Source organism: Schistocerca serialis, chromosome 11 (genome assembly GCF_023864345.2).
Source record: "Schistocerca serialis cubense isolate TAMUIC-IGC-003099 chromosome 11, iqSchSeri2.2, whole genome shotgun sequence".
Taxonomy (NCBI): Eukaryota; Metazoa; Arthropoda; class Insecta; order Orthoptera; family Acrididae; genus Schistocerca; species Schistocerca serialis.
Window position 1 is genome coordinate 103,616,509 of NC_064648.1, and position 16,058 is coordinate 103,632,566.

A 16,058-nucleotide genomic window follows, 5' to 3' on the forward strand; every position below is an offset into this window, starting at 1 on the left:
TGGCTTAAAGACTTCTTAAATAATAGAACCCAGCATGTTGTCCTCGCCAGTAAGTGTTCGTCAGAGACAAGGGTATTGTCAGGAGTGTGATAGGACCACTTGACAGGGTGGGCAGCAATCTGTGGTTTCTTGCTGACGATGGCAAGGTGTACGGTAAGGCGTCAAAGTTGTGTGACTGCACGAAGACACAAGAAGACAGACAAATTTTCTAGTTGGTGTGATGAATGGCAGCTACCCCTTAACACGGAAAAATGTAAGTTAATGTGGATGAGTAGAAGATCAAACCTGTAATGTTCAGATACAGTATTACTAGTATCCTGCTTTCCAGTGTCAAGTTGTTGAAACATCTGGGCGTAATTGTGCAAAGTGACACGAGATGGAGCAACAATGTGAGAACTGTGGTAGGGAAGGTGAATGGCCGACTTTGGAAAGAATGGTTCAACTGTAAAGGAGACCGCATATAGGATGCTGGTGCAACCTATTTTCGAGTACTGCTCGAGTTTGCACGATCCGTACCACTCGGATTAATGGAAGACATTGTGAAGCCATTCGAAGGCAGGCTGCTAGATTCGTTACCGACAGATTCGAACAATGCGTTATGTGTTACGGAGATGCTTCGAGAACTCAAATGGGAATCCCTAAAGGGAAGGTGAAATTCTTTTTGAGAAACACTATTGAGAAAATTTAGAGAACCAGCATTTGAAGCAGACTGCCAAACGATTCTACTGCAGCCAACACACACTGCGTCTAAGGACCACGAAGATAAGATATGATAAATTAGAGCTCATACAAAGTAGTTTTCCCATCACTATTTGCAAGTGGAACAGGAAACGTAATGACAAATAGTGGTACAGCATACCATCCGCCACGTACCGTACAGTGGATCGCGGAGTATCTATGTAGATGTAGATATTGTCTGTTGACCCCTATACATATCAAATAGTGGACCAGAGAAATACATTGAAGAGCCAAAGAAACTGGTACACCTACCTAATATCGTGTAGGGCCCCCACGAGCACGCGAAGTCCCACAATGCAACTTGGCATGGACTCTACTAATGTCTGAAGTTGTGCTGAAGGGAATTGACACCATTAATCCTGCACGGCTGTCCATAAATCTTTAAGAGTAGGAGGGTGTGGAGATCTCTTTTGAACAGCATGTTGCAAGGCATCCCAGATATGCTCAATAATGTTAATATCTGGGGAATTGGTGGCCAACGGAAGTCTTTTAACTCAGAAAAGTGTTCCTGGAACCACTCTGTAGCAATTCTGGACTGTGGGTTGTTGCATTGTTCAGCTGGAATTTTGTAAGTCCGTTGGAATGCACAGTGGACAAGGATGGATGCAGGTGATCAGACACTATGCTTACGTACGTGTCACCTGTCACGAGTTGTACCTAGATATATCAGGGGTGCCCATCACGCCAACTGAACATGCCTCACACTAATACAGAGCTTTAACAGTCCTCTGCTGATATGCAGGGTCCACGGATTCATGGAGTTCTCTACATCCATACACGTCCATCCGCTCGATACAATTTGAAACTAGACTTGTCCGACCAGGAAACACGTTTCCTGTCATAAACAGTCCAATGTCGGAGTTGACGAGCCCAGGCGAGTCGTAAAGCTTTGTGCCGTGCAGTCATCGTGCCGTGCAGTCATCAAGGGTACTCGAGAGAGCCTTCAGCTCCGAAAGCCCGTATCGATGATGTTTTGTCAAACGGCTCACATGCTGACGGTCTAGCATTGAAATCTGCAAAATTTGCAGAAGTGTTGCACTCCTGTCACGCTGAACAATTCTCTTCTGTCATCACTGGTCCCATTCTTGCAGGATCTTCTTCTGGCCGCAGTGATATCAGATATTTGATGTTTTGCCAGATTCCCGATATTCACCGTACAGTCGTGAAATGGTCATATGGGAAAATCCCCACTTCATTGTCACCTCGGAGATGCTGCCATCGCTTGTGTGCTAACTATAACACCACATTCAAATTCACTTATATCTGGATAACCTGCCATTGTAGCAGCAGTAACCGATCTAACAACTGTCCAATACTTCTCTTATATAGATGTCGACCGCAGGGGGGGGGGGACTATGTGCCATAGGTAGAGAAGCAGTAACTGCAAAATGGGCTTGTCATGAGAGCTCAGATACTACAAATGTAGACAAAACAGCGAATGAAACATGAGGAACAAATCTGTCACACATTTCAATCCATCTAAAGGTGCTCAATTTGACTGTGTGTGAAGCTTCTGTGAAGTGGAAACGCGGAGCAACAACCGCAGCTAAATCGAGACAGGGCAGACCTCACATCATAAAAAAATTGCATGGAGAAGGCAGGAGGAATCACTAAGGGTTGCAATGTGTTACGGACTGTCCAGCTAACACAACGATCACGTGCAGAAAGTTAAAAAGAATGGGGCACTACAGTCAAGCAAGTTGTTACATCCTTACAAACCACCCATTTCAGCATTTAGAAGATAGGATATTCTTGAAGTGGTGTGAAGAGCCACACCACTGGACAACTCTAAACTAGTGATTTGTAGTGACAAATTTTACTGTACCCTTCGGCAGTCTGACGGTAGGGTCTGGGTTCGGGTTTGGCAAATGTCCGGTGAACATTACCTGCGCGTGAATGTAGGGCCGATAGTGAAGTACAGAGGAGGCACGGTACAGGGGTGTTTTTCACGGGTAGGGTTCAATCCCTTACTTCACTTAAAGAAATGCTAAATGTGGAAAGATACAAAAAAATTACAGCACCGTGTACTGCGTACAGTAGAGGAACAGTTCAGAGACTATGATCGATTGTGACAGCACAAAAGGGCACCACAGTTTGCAGACAATCGACATTCCCCAAACGTACTTTCCTGCTGAGGGTTGCAACCTGAACCCGATGGAACACCTTTGGGACCATTTAGAATGTCTACTTCATTCCAGACTCCAGGGTTCAACATCATTACCTCCTCTGGTTTCAGGTCTTAAGATAGAATGGACTGCCATTCCTCCACAGACATCCAGACTCCTCACTGATAGTGACCCCAGCACAGTTGAAGTCATCCAAAAGGGAAAAGGTGCACCATCCATAATAAGAGAAGTGTCCAGATACTTTTGCTCAGATAGTGTACAATCGACCCTCCAGAAGCAGAACATACTCTATTTTAAGTGACAGATTTACAACCTGTTCCGTCCGGACCCTTCCCTTTGACAGCTGATTCTCAGCTTTATGTGAACGGCAGTTGTCCTTCTTACAAATCCTTTGACCCGGTAATCCTCATGGCCTCCTCTTCCGGCAGCCCTGGCTTCAAGACCCGCAGTCTCTCTCTTCCTCTGCCCTACCTCCCAATCCCAATGCACTCCTCCACACCATCACGTCCCGGACACAACTCCTCCCCATCTGGCAAGCTCACTGATATCGCATATCGCATTCTGACCACTCCCTCCTGCTGCCCCCCCCCCCCCCCCCCCCCTCTGCGCAAATAGATGAGACATCTCATCCCGTTCGAGCTACAGTGTTGTACGACAGAGAGCAAGGGCGAAACCGTACATGCATTCTATTAGCTCCGAAGGACAATTCCTCTGAAAGCTCGCAGCATTTTCCCATCTCATTTCTGTGCCCAACAGGTAAATGACAGTATGACAATGACTTATATGGCAATGAATGTTTGAAGACTCAACAGATGAGTTACAAATGAGATGGACTTCTTACATTACTTGACTGAAATTTAAAACTGAGAGAGAGTTTCTGTCGATAACAATATAAGAGCAGAATGAAATTTTCACTCTGCGGTGGAGTGTGCATTTAGAAGATAGGATATTCTTGAAGTGGTGTGAAGAGCCACACCACTGGACAACTCTAAACTAGTGATTTGTAGTGACAAATTTTACTGTACCCTTCGGCAGTCTGACGGTAGGGTCTGGGTTCGGGTTTGGCAAATGTCCGGAGAACATTACCTGCGCGTGAATGTAGGGCCGATAGTGAAGTACAGAGGAGGCACGGTACAGGGGTGTTTTTCACGGGTAGGGTTCAATCCCTTACTTCACTTAAAGAAATGCTAAATGTGGAAAGATACAAAAAAATTACAGCACCGTGTACTGCGTACAGTAGAGGAACAGTTCAGAGACTATGATCGATTGTGACAGCACAAAAGGGCACCACAGTTTGCAGACAATCGACATTCCCCAAACGTACTTTCCTGCTGAGGGTTGCAACCTGAACCCGATGGAACACCTTTGGGACCATTTAGAATGTCTACTTCATTCCAGACTCCAGGGTTCAACATCATTACCTCCTCTGGTTTCAGGTCTTAAGATAGAATGGACTGCCATTCCTCCACAGACATCCAGACTCCTCACTGATAGTGACCCCAGCACAGTTGAAGTCATCCAAAAGGGAAAAGGTGCACCATCCATAATAAGAGAAGTGTCCAGATACTTTTGCTCAGATAGTGTACAATCGACCCTCCAGAAGCAGAACATACTCTATTTTAAGTGACAGATTTACAACCTGTTCCGTCCGGACCCTTCCCTTTGACAGCTGATTCTCAGCTTTATGTGAACGGCAGTTGTCCTTCTTACAAATCCTTTGACCCGGTAATCCTCATGGCCTCCTCTTCCGGCAGCCCTGGCTTCAAGACCCGCAGTCTCTCTCTTCCTCTGCCCTACCTCCCAATCCCAATGCACTCCTCCACACCATCACGTCCCGGACACAACTCCTCCCCATCTGGCAAGCTCACTGATATCGCATATCGCATTCTGACCACTCCCTCCTGCTGCCCCCCCCCCCCCCCCCCTCTGCGCAAATAGATGAGACATCTCATCCCGTTCGAGCTACAGTGTTGTACGACAGAGAGCAAGGGCGAAACCGTACATGCATTCTATTAGCTCCGAAGGACAATTCCTCTGAAAGCTCGCAGCATTTTCCCATCTCATTTCTGTGCCCAACAGGTAAATGACAGTATGACAATGACTTATATGGCAATGAATGTTTGAAGACTCAACAGATGAGTTACAAATGAGATGGACTTCTTACATTACTTGACTGAAATTTAAAACTGAGAGAGAGTTTCTGTCGATAACAATATAAGAGCAGAATGAAATTTTCACTCTGCGGTGGAGTGTGCAGTGAAACGAAACTTCCTGGCAGATTAAAACTGTGTCCCAGACAGAGACTCAAACTCGGGATCTCCGCCTTTCACGTGCTCAAGTTACAGACGTGCAGGCAGCACTCCCTTTGTAAGAACACTTGAGTGTTGACTATTACTGTATCAAATCGCCATTTACCAGGCATAAACACACAGGTGGCACCACCCTATGCAGGTTTCCCACTCGTTTTACTGAGCTACACTATCGTGTTCCAAAATTAGTGCCATTCACTATGCAGAGAAGAGCTACATTTACACGGGACATCAAATTAATCGTGCAAGGTACAAACCTTCTCATGTGGTGCCCCAATGTGTGCGTAGGGGAACTGGCGACTGTGCGGTACACCTTCTCGGTGCGCCGCGTCACGTCGGGCCAGCTGTACAGCGCAGAGACGCGGGCGTGCAGCTTCCAGGGGTCCGGGCCCCGACCGCTCCTCAGGTCCGACAGAGCTGCCTCCATGCCTTCCAGGAGAGCTGCAGAAAGAGTGGGTGTCAGTTTCTGTAGCAGGACAAGTGGCCGAAAGACGAAATGTAGCCTCACACAGAAGTGAAATGCATACAATAACATCATACGAGAAGAGAACAAGTTTCGAAACGCTGTAGATCACGAGGGTAAACTGAGTACTTAATGTGGTACTGAGTCAAAACGGGGAAAAAAAGACATTTATACCCCAGCTTGATTAAAAGAATGGATTGGTTCCTATGCCACCCTGTGAGGTATGAAGGAATTGTCAATTTAGTAATGGAGGAAAGTGTGAGCGTAAAAATTGTATAGGTACTCCAAGACTAGACTACATGACAGTTTTCAAATGAACATTTGTATTTTGATTTATAAGGAAAAAAAATGCTTTATAGAGATCAAGTGTTAAATACTATTTATTAGATTTACATAAGTGAACCCCCAATTGTTTAAAGCAGCGAATTCCCATGTACGAAACAGCTCCAAACACCTGGTTAAAAATGAAATGATGTGTTAAATATTTGCCTTTATGCACTAAGTGGGAAAAAGTTTAGAAAAAGGTTTGAAATCAGACTTGCAGTTTGTCAAAAGTCGCTAAGTGGTCTCATCAGAAAGCACTGAGCAACTATAAACAGGGTAATATGTGCTCCATTTGAAGCGAAAGGTTTTTTTTTTTTTTCTTCTTCTTCAATGTTTACGGTGTCATATCTCCCAATCTGTGTGTCATACAGTGATACAACTTTGCAGGACAACAGTGCCGAAGTACCCGCAATGTCCCAACGACATACTCTTCATTTAGGACAAAAGTATTGTACGAGAACACAGCGTGCTCTGCCTTCAGTGGCTCCATCCTCATTGAAATAGAGGAAATTGGCCCCAAACTCAGTGATGTATTTGGTGTCTCCCTCCCACCACTGACAACAATACACTACATTACCGCGTACATGCCTGCAGTCATAGTGGACAATGAACTCCTTGCACCACAGTACTGTAGTAAGCGTGCTCTAGGAGGAAAATCAAAATGTGGCAACCCACTGATGAAATGGAGTATCATGTGGTAACCAGTTTTTGGCAGCCGTGGAAACATTGCAGCTGTGTCAACTCAACCCAAACAGCTACAAGAGTCATACGAATCGGTCTGATGCAGCTGCAACGTTTCTGCCTGTGCCACAAACCAACTGCCACACAGGACTCCAATTTATCTACAGGTTGTCCCATTTCGGTTTGGGACCTCTAGCTTGCTATACTACTGGTGCACGGTTTCAATGTTCCTCTCAAATGTAGATGTGTGGGGGAGGGGTGGTGTGGTGATGGTATCAAGAACAATAATAACAACAACCCCTCCCCCCGTATCTCTCCATCTCCCCCTCCTTTTTTTTCTTAATGGCCTTGCTGTAGTGGTAACACCACTGCTGGGCTTGGCTAGCGCTTGCACGGGTGACCGTCCTGGTGTGCCAATCTCTTGGCCAGAGGGATGCACTCACCCTTCATGAGACCAATTGAGGAGCTACTCAACCACGTAGTCGCATGTCTGGCCACGAAAACTGACAATGGCCGAGACAGCCGTGTGCTGACCGTGTGCCTCTCCACCCCCACATCCAGTGACACCTGTCGGCTGAGGAGGACGGGGCAGTCGGTCAGTAATGTCAAGCCTTCCCAGGCCCATTTGGATGGAGAGAGCGTTTTCTCTTTTCTTGAGGTGACAAAACTACGACTACCCTTTGTATGTAGCACATGGGGAAAGACATTATCGTTATGGATAGAAGCATCTGTTGCCCAGGTAGCAGGACAAACCTAGTTTCACAGGTACTGAAAATGTTATACTGCAACAGTACCAGCACAGTATTGCAGGACAATGCTCAATATTTAAAAAAGAAAAAAAAAAAAATATATTAGATAATAGTTAATGTACAAGGATATTACAATGAAACTGCTAGGAATGCTTAACAGCATAAACTTAAATAAAATATTAAACTGTTACATTACGGTACATAGGTCAGCTATTTTCGTAACGTAGGGTTTAGACAACACTATAGTTTTACTTATACATTGCACAAGCATTTTCCAAACCAAAGAATGATGATTGCCACAATAAAAAGTTAATTTTTGCAATGAGTTAGTATAACCTACTGTTTTTGATGTATATTTTATTTATGAATGTGTATTATGAAATGGATGGACACAATATATCTGCAAACCAGGTTGACAATAAATGTTCTACAACATTCACAGTACCCACCAGTCTGGCAGACCCTGCCTCAAGAGATATAGTGCAAGTCATGGAGGAAGAGCAGCTGTGACCATGCCTTCAATGTATGGGGACATGAGGAGGCTTGATATATACTCAACCAGTAATCTCTTAAATAAGACAGACCATTTTTCAATTCAGTCCTTATCAATATAACAGTGATGCCCAAATGTTGAAACAACCCAAGTACGATATATGATACATTGTTTATTAGAAGCATCATATTTATTTTAAGAATCTGATTTTCGTTTTGTACTCTTAACTTGCAGCAGTAACTGCAGCACTCCGAGAGAAGAGGCTCATTCTGAAGAGGTTGTCGAGTGAGCTGACATAATAAAGAAAGAAAGATTGATTAGCAGTAAGTCTTAGCTCCCAAAAATTCTATGTTGCATTTCTGACATTTCTTGGCCAGAAATAAAAACATTACACACAGTCAGAATAATCACTTGTGGGCAGTACTACTAGACAAGTGTACTAACCTGAAAGAAAGGCTGGCTTTCAGCAACTTACAATGAGCTCATAAGAAGCAGAGATACTCACAAGATTAAATTAATATTGTATATAGCAGGGTAAGCCAATTATTATCCGCGAAGTAGTTATAAAATTTTATTGTCATCAAACAGGAAACTTACAAGAACATCATTTTTCGACAGTCTCCTTGCGTTTCAACACACTTGGTTCATTGTTGTACAAGCTTCCTGATGGCCTCATAAATGAAGGTTCTCAGTTAGCTGCGAGCCAGGAATGCATCGCTTCTTTCACTGCTTCGTCCGAGGCAAATAGACGGCCTCTCAATGCCTGTTTGAGTGGACAAAATAAGTGATAGTGATAAAGTATGCCGACAGGCATTGTTGTGCAACAACACAACACCTTCTGACAGCAATCGTCAGTATTGCTTCAAACTGCTGGCTTTAGCCTGGCAGTAAGCATCTCACTGTAATGTACATTGTTTATTGTTGTGCCCCTTTCCCCCATAATGTTCTGGTACTGGACCTTGTGCGTCCCAAAAAACCGTAAGCGTCAGTTTTCCTGCAGACAGTTGGGTCTTGAACTTTTTCTTGCACAGTGAAATTGGATGTTTCCATTCCATACTCTGCTGTTTACTCTTCGGCTCATAATAATGGATTCATGTTTTGTCACCAGTAATGATCCTGTCTAAAAAGTTGTCCCCATCATTACCGTAGTGATCCAAATGCTTTTTGCAGATGTCCAAGCGCATTTGTTTATGCAACTGTGCGAGTTGTTTTGGGACCCATCTTGCACAAATTTAATGAAACCCAAGTCTGTTGTGGATGATTTCCTAGGCAGAACCATGACTAATTTGCAGACAATGTGCCACTTCATCAATAGTTATTCGTCCAAGAGAATCATTTCAAATGAACGCTCAATGGTTTTTTCATTTGTGGTGGTAAACAGTCGTCCGGCTCCTTCATAGTGCATAACACTTGTGCGACCGTTTCGGAAATTTTCAACCTGTTCGTAGACACTTCGTTGTGGCAAAAACATTGTTCCCATACTGTACCAAAAATCTTTGATGAATTTCGGCCCCTGATACACCTTCAGACCACAAAAAACAGATTAAGGAACACTGCCCTTCTTTGGTGCAAATAGACAGCAGAGCAGCCACGATTAACAGCACAGCAACAATAACGAAACTAACCCAGCAGCTTGAAAATTGCAAAGATATAACAACAAATAAATGAAGCATGTGTCATCAACGTACCAAAATAAACAAAAATATAGCTAAATTGCGGATAATAATTGACTTACCCTCGTATATCCACAAATTTTAAAAATTATTTTATATCTAATGAACCATATGATTATAGCTGCAGCTCCCCACCTGTGACAATCCTCATACACTGTAATGTTTGCTGATGACAAGCATACTAACGAGTATCCAAACTAGATAACAGCAGACGCAGCTCAGTTAACAGCTGAAGTACCTACAAGTAGTTTACAGCTAACAGTTTAAGCCTGACTCATACAAAGACTCATACTATGCAGTTTCAAACTAGCAACTATGACCTATTAGTACCAACAGCAGACACTGTCATACACTGAATGAAGCACTATGCATAAATTTCTTTGTTGTCCAGCTGGATAACAAGTTGAAACGGGATCACACGCAGAGCGACTATCTGAGAAGCTCAGTTCAGTCTGTTATGCCCTCACAAATATCTCTCATGCTGATCTAGAGACACAAGTCTTGGCTTGCCACACGTTTTTGTTTATTTCCCTATTCTGTTATAGAATTTTCTGGAGCAGTGCATCCAAACTTAAGGGAGTTTGTTCCGTATATGCGCATAATAAGAATATTGCGTAAAGTATGTAAATGTACAACTTCTAGAAGCTTTTTTGAGAATCTTCTCAATAAAGCAAGAAAGTTAGAATCCCTACGACTTTAATTTTATTTTAAAGACATACCCCATTAGTCAGACTTTCTAGAAATTATGTCAATATCTAGAGTCAGGGATTCAAAGTTCTGTTAGCTACACTGCAAGTATCAGTGTTTACTATAAAGCTGCGTCACAAATAATAATGTAGCACCAACAGGGTTCAGTATTTGCTGAGGCATGTGCATATTTTCTTTGAAAAATGAAAAACATAATCACACAAATATTATAATATTGACAGACGATGGACCATTACTTGTTAGAGCTTTTAGAAATGCTACAAGGGAGAAAAATTAGCAGTTGTGATATTCACCTGGCACAGTGGGTTCTGTGAGGTAGATCAGATCAGGTGGGAGTACCTCTGGTATTCCTCCCACTCTGGTGCTGACAACCAGCAACCTGAAAAAAATAAGGCCAAAAGCTTATAAATTAAATGTTACACGTCTTCTCAAACTGGAGTAAGAACAGTAGTTTTTGCAGAACAGAGAGAGAGAGAGAGAGAGAGAGAGAGAGAGAGAGAGAGAGAGAGAGAGAGAGAGAGACAAAATAATTACGTAAGTGTTGCACCACTGAGTTAGTATTTTAGCTTCAATTCTAATTATTTTCAAATGAAGACCACATGACCATCTGGTGGTGGTGGTGGTGGTGGTGGTGGTGTGTTGGGGCTTATGGGCGCTCAACATCGAGGTCATCAGTGCCCTGACACACATTAAAAGGAACGAATGTGGACAGACCTAAGAAAACTAAAGCACACACTCAAACAAAGCAGGAAAAGAAGGAAAATGCTACATAAGAAAGTAAAACCTAAGGAAAGGGGAAACATAGCAACAAGAATGTCACAGGAAATTGTTATTGGCTGGCCACTTACATAAAATATGGGCGAGCTTGTCACACAGTGAGCAAATTAAAATCCTCTCCCTAAAATCTTCGTAAAAACATTTGACAGGGCACAGAACTTTAAAACTTTAACCACATTCGTCCGAGTGTTGCCTAAAAGAGACGGCAGGTCCGCTGGCAAGTCAGCCGCGACCCGCTGGTCAGAAAATAAAACGCAATCCAATAAAACGTGGCACACAGTGACCTGGACACCACATGCACCACACATTGGAGGGTCCTCTCGCCGGAGCAGGAAGCCGTGCGTCATAGGGCTGTGGCCTATTCGTAGCCGAGTGAGGAGAACCTCGTCCCATCGATGGGGCTGAAAGGAAGCACACCACACACGCGTTGTGGGCTCGACTATACGGAGCTTACTGTCAGTCACTTCCACCCACTCATCCTCCCACCGACGCATGGCCTGTGAGCTCAACAGCGAGGTGAGTGCGTGCAAGGGGATAGCACACTGAGATACTTGTGGGGCGAGACACGCCTCCTTGGCTGCGAGATCTGCCCTTTCATTCCCAGCAATGCCGACATGCCCCGGAACCCAGCAGAAAGCTACAACCTTCCCCAGTCGCTGTAGTCGGAGGAGGGCATCCTGGATGGTCTGGACAATTTTGTCTGCAGGATACAAACGTTGCAATGAGTGAAGGGCACTGAGTGAATCGGAACAGACAAGAAATTTAGGAGAGGAAGAATGTCTCATGTGCTCCAGTGCCCGCAAGATCGCAAACAATTCTGCATCAAAGACAGTAAAAGTCTGAGGCAGTCGGACCTTGAGGACACAATATGGAAAAACAACTGAACAACCAACAGAATCCCCTTGTTTCGACCCATCCGTAGAAACAGCTACATAGTCATGGTGCTCAGATAAAATGGCAGAAAATGCTGCATTAAAAACGGTGGCAGGAGTGCAATCTCTCTTGTACTGCAATAAATCTAAAATCACTCCGGGCCTCTTCAGTAACCAGGGTGGCAGGCGGTTAAAACCTTGGATTTGGGGTTGTACAGACTCCACACCGAGGGACTCTAGTACACGTTGCACACGGATCCCAAACGGCAACGTAGCCCGGGGACGGCGGGAAAAAAGGCGGTCCAGAGGTGGATGGGCAACAAGATGGTGAGCAGGCGATCTGGGAGCTGCAAGAAACTTACAAGCCTGGCGCACCAGTAGGAGCTGTCGGCGGATGGTAAGTGGCGGTTCGCCAGACTCAGCACAGAGGCTGGGTACGGGACTGGTCCGATAAGCACCCGTGGCCAGTCGGATCCCAGCATGGGGGACAGCGTCAAGGATCCGCAAGTAAGACGGCCGCGCTGACCCATATACTGTGCACCCATAGTCCAGCCGTGAACACACAAAAGCTCCATAAAACTGTAGGAGACGCGCCCTGTCCGCACCCCAAGACCTGTGGCTGAGGCACTTGAGGATGTTCAGTGCCTTCAGCGTTCTGGCTTTCAAGTCACGTAGGTGTGGCAGCCATGACAACCTAGAGTCAAAAATTAGGCCCAGAAACCGCACCGTTTCTCTAAAATGTAGGACAGTATCCCTCATATGCAAGGCAGGCAAAGTAAAAAGATGACGAAAACGATTAAAAAGAACACAAACACACTTTTCGGCAGAAAACCGAAAACCCGTCTTTGCAGCCCACTCCTCTAACCGCCGCACTGTTAGCTGCAACTGACGGCCCACGGTTGCAACACTGGAGGAGGAACAGAAAACAGCAAAGTCGTCCACAAATAAGGAGCACTGTACTGGACTCCTCACTGTAGACGTTATACTATTGATGGCTATGGCAAAGAGGGTAACGCTTAAAACACTGCCCTGGGGGACACCATTCTCTTGCTCAAAGCGATCAGACAGTGTGTTACCAACGCGGGTCCGAAAAAACCGCCGAGACAGGAAAGACCGAATGAAAATCGGGAGGCATTTGTGCAAGAATACAGTGTCTCCAAGTAGTATCATATGCCTTACTGATATCAAAGAAGATACCGATACAGTGATGCTGACGGAGAAAAGCCTCTAGGAGGGTCAGGTTGTCGACCGTGGACCGAAATTTTCGGAATCCACACTGAAAGCGGCTAAGGAGCTGTCTGGTCTCTAACAGCCAGACCAGACGCCGGTTAACCATCCGTTCCAGGGTCTTTCAGACACAGCTTGTCAAGGCGATACTACGATAACTACCGGGACATGTGCGGTCCTTTCCTGGTTTGAGGAGAGGGATGAGAATTGCCTCCCTCCACGAGGTGGGGAACACTCCTGTCTGCCATATGAGATTAAAACCATTCGAGGAGGATTTCCTTTGACGCCACTGGCAGCTGTCCAAGCATGGAGTACCGGATGCGGTCGTAACCTGGTGCAGTGTGAAGCCTCAGTAAGTGCCGATTCAAGTTCCCACATGGAGAACGGGGTGTTGTAGGCCTCAGAACTGTTCGACCGAAAGTCCAAGGTCGGTCTTTCGACAGTCGCACGGTAGCGACAAAATGCTGTATCCTGATTTGCAGTGGCAGTACTTTGTGCAAAATGCTCTGCCAGCGTCTGAGCAATGTCTCTGGGTGTTGTTTGGAGGCATCCCTGGTTCAGAACAGCAGCTATTGGTAAACGGCTATGTTTACCGGAAATCCTCCGGATGGCTTCCCATACTCTTGTGGAACAAGTGGAACGGCTGATGGAGTCCAGGAACTCCTGCCATGACCTTTTCTTGCTCTCTTTAATGACTCGGCATGCCCTGGCTCTCGCGATTCGAAAGGCGGTAAGGTTGACCGCTGTTAGGCGGCATTTAAATCGGCGAAGAGCCGCACGCCTGTCCCGGATGGCTGAACGGCACTCTTCTGTCCACCAAGGCACAAGGCGCTGCTTAAGAGTGCCAGAAGACTGTGGTATGGACAGGTCAGCAGCATGATGGACCACAAGCGTGATGTGATCCACCCATTCCTGTACGTTATTGTGGCGGTCAAAGACACCCAACCGAGTGAACAGTGGCCAGTTAGCCCTGCCAATCATCCACGATGGTGGCCGCTGCTCCAGCGATACACCATCCAGGAGATGAACGCGGAACGCGGAATGAAGGTCGTCAATGATCTCCCAGTGAACAGAGTCTGTGAGGGTTGGAGAGCAGAAAGATAGGTCAATGGCTGAGACTGACCCTGTAGCAGTAGAGAAATGAGTCTGAGTACCTGTGTTGAGGATGCACAACACTTGAGATGTTAGGAGGCTCTCCAAAATTCGACCTCGAGCGCAAAGAGAAGTGGAGCCCCACAGGACATGATGGGCATTAAAGTCTCCCAGGAGGAGAAATGGGCGAGGGAGTTGGTCGATAAGATCTGTGAGAGCGTCTAAGGTCATTGCATCCAGAGGGGTAAATAAAGGGAGCAAACGGTAAGCCTCCGAGGTGAATGAATTTCAACTGCAACTGCTTGCAGGTCAGTATCCAGGGGGAGAGCAGAGGAGTGGTGGTCATTATTGACAAACACAGCGACTCCGCCTTTGGCCCCTTCTCCAGTCAGGTCATCATTGCGATATGACGTATAGCCCCTTAGTACAGGAGCATCAGATGGTTTTAAATGTGTTTCCTGTAAACACAAGCACAGGGGGCGTTGCCGTGCTAGGAGGTTCAGTTCCTCCACATGTGCCCGGAATCCATTCATGTTCCACTGTATAATGGGAGCCATCTATCAGGGTGGTAGTACCTTCATTCTCACTTTCTGTTGGGGAGGAGAGCCCACAACAGGTGGAGGCTCAGTTTTGGGGCGAGATGATTGCCCCAGTCTGACATCAACCTCCATCGCCTCAGAAGAGGAGTCGAGAGAGACGTCAGGGAGAATGACATCCACATCAGGAGACTGTATAACTGCAGTCTCCTTTAGTGGGCGAGTCTTCACCTTTGTCTTTGGCTTCGATGTTCTGGCCAGAGGTGGCATTGGAGCCAAAACCTCAGAAGCAGTAGGGGGTGTAGCAGCGCTGGGCAGTGCACAAGACTGGACCCGGGAAGGGGCAGGAAGTTCCATGATGTCAGCTACCACGGCCTGGTCAGAAGGCCGGGGGGGGGGGGAGCAGTAGGCTTCCCTGGAACGGCAGCAGCACACGTACATTGACAAGCGCAGGTGCTAGTGCTGACAGTAGCAACCTCCGTTTGTGTAGCGGCATCGGTTTTCAAGATTGGTTGTTTGAGAACGGAAGAAAAGGAAGCAGCGAACGTGGGCGGCTGCATGGACTTTTAGATTTTCTTCGCCTCACCATACGGGATGCGTTTTGTAGTTTTTAGTTCCTGGATCTTCCGTTCCTCAAGGAAAACTCTGCATTCCCTACTCCACACAGGGTGATCCCCAGAGCAGTTGACACACTTGGGAGGAGAGGAGCAACCAACTCCCTCATGGGCGGCTTTACCACAATTCCCCCAACAGCCACGACCATCTGGGTTTTGCTGTCCGTAATACACACATCAAAAAAAGTTTTCCATCACCCCGGTTCCCAGAACTCGGGAAGATAGACGTCGACTGTGGATATTTTATCACACAGACAGTCACTTTGACTGATCAGAGATGTCACTAAAGCCACCCAAAGATGTAAACAACCGTGCACGAGAAGTGCCTAGTAGACGGAGGGCATCAACAGCCGATCAGTTCCAGTCATTCGACCAACAAGGAGGTACACAGCTCGTGTTGTCTGTAGTTCAACCGTACCTAGACGGTCAATACTGCGGTTAGATCGCATCTGCATTGTTACTTTGTGCCAGGAAGGGCTCAACAAGGGAAGTGCCCAGTCTCTGAGTAAACCAAAGCAATGTTGTTCGGACACGGACGAGATACAGAGAGACGGGAGCTGTCGATGACATGCCACGCTCAGTCCACCCAGTGAATGACCGCTATTTACGGTTTATGTCTCAGAGGAACCCTGACAGCAACAACACCAAGTTGAATAATGCTTTTCGTGCAGCCACA

General features: G+C 46.0%; 1 protein-coding gene across 1 annotated transcript in view; it reads right to left on the bottom strand.

The window, feature by feature from the left end:
- The window catches only part of LOC126426676 (phosphatidylinositol N-acetylglucosaminyltransferase subunit A), a 136,175-nt gene that overhangs the window by 5,868 nt on the left and 114,249 nt on the right, over positions 1-16,058 (bottom strand). Inside the window, exons 8-9 of the mRNA XM_050088568.1 lie at positions 10,558-10,643; positions 5,431-5,614 (exon numbers count right to left, since the gene is read on the bottom strand). Of these exons, the coding sequence (XP_049944525.1) occupies positions 5,431-5,614; positions 10,558-10,643 (270 nt within the window). The remainder of the gene's footprint in view (positions 1-5,430; positions 5,615-10,557; positions 10,644-16,058) is intronic.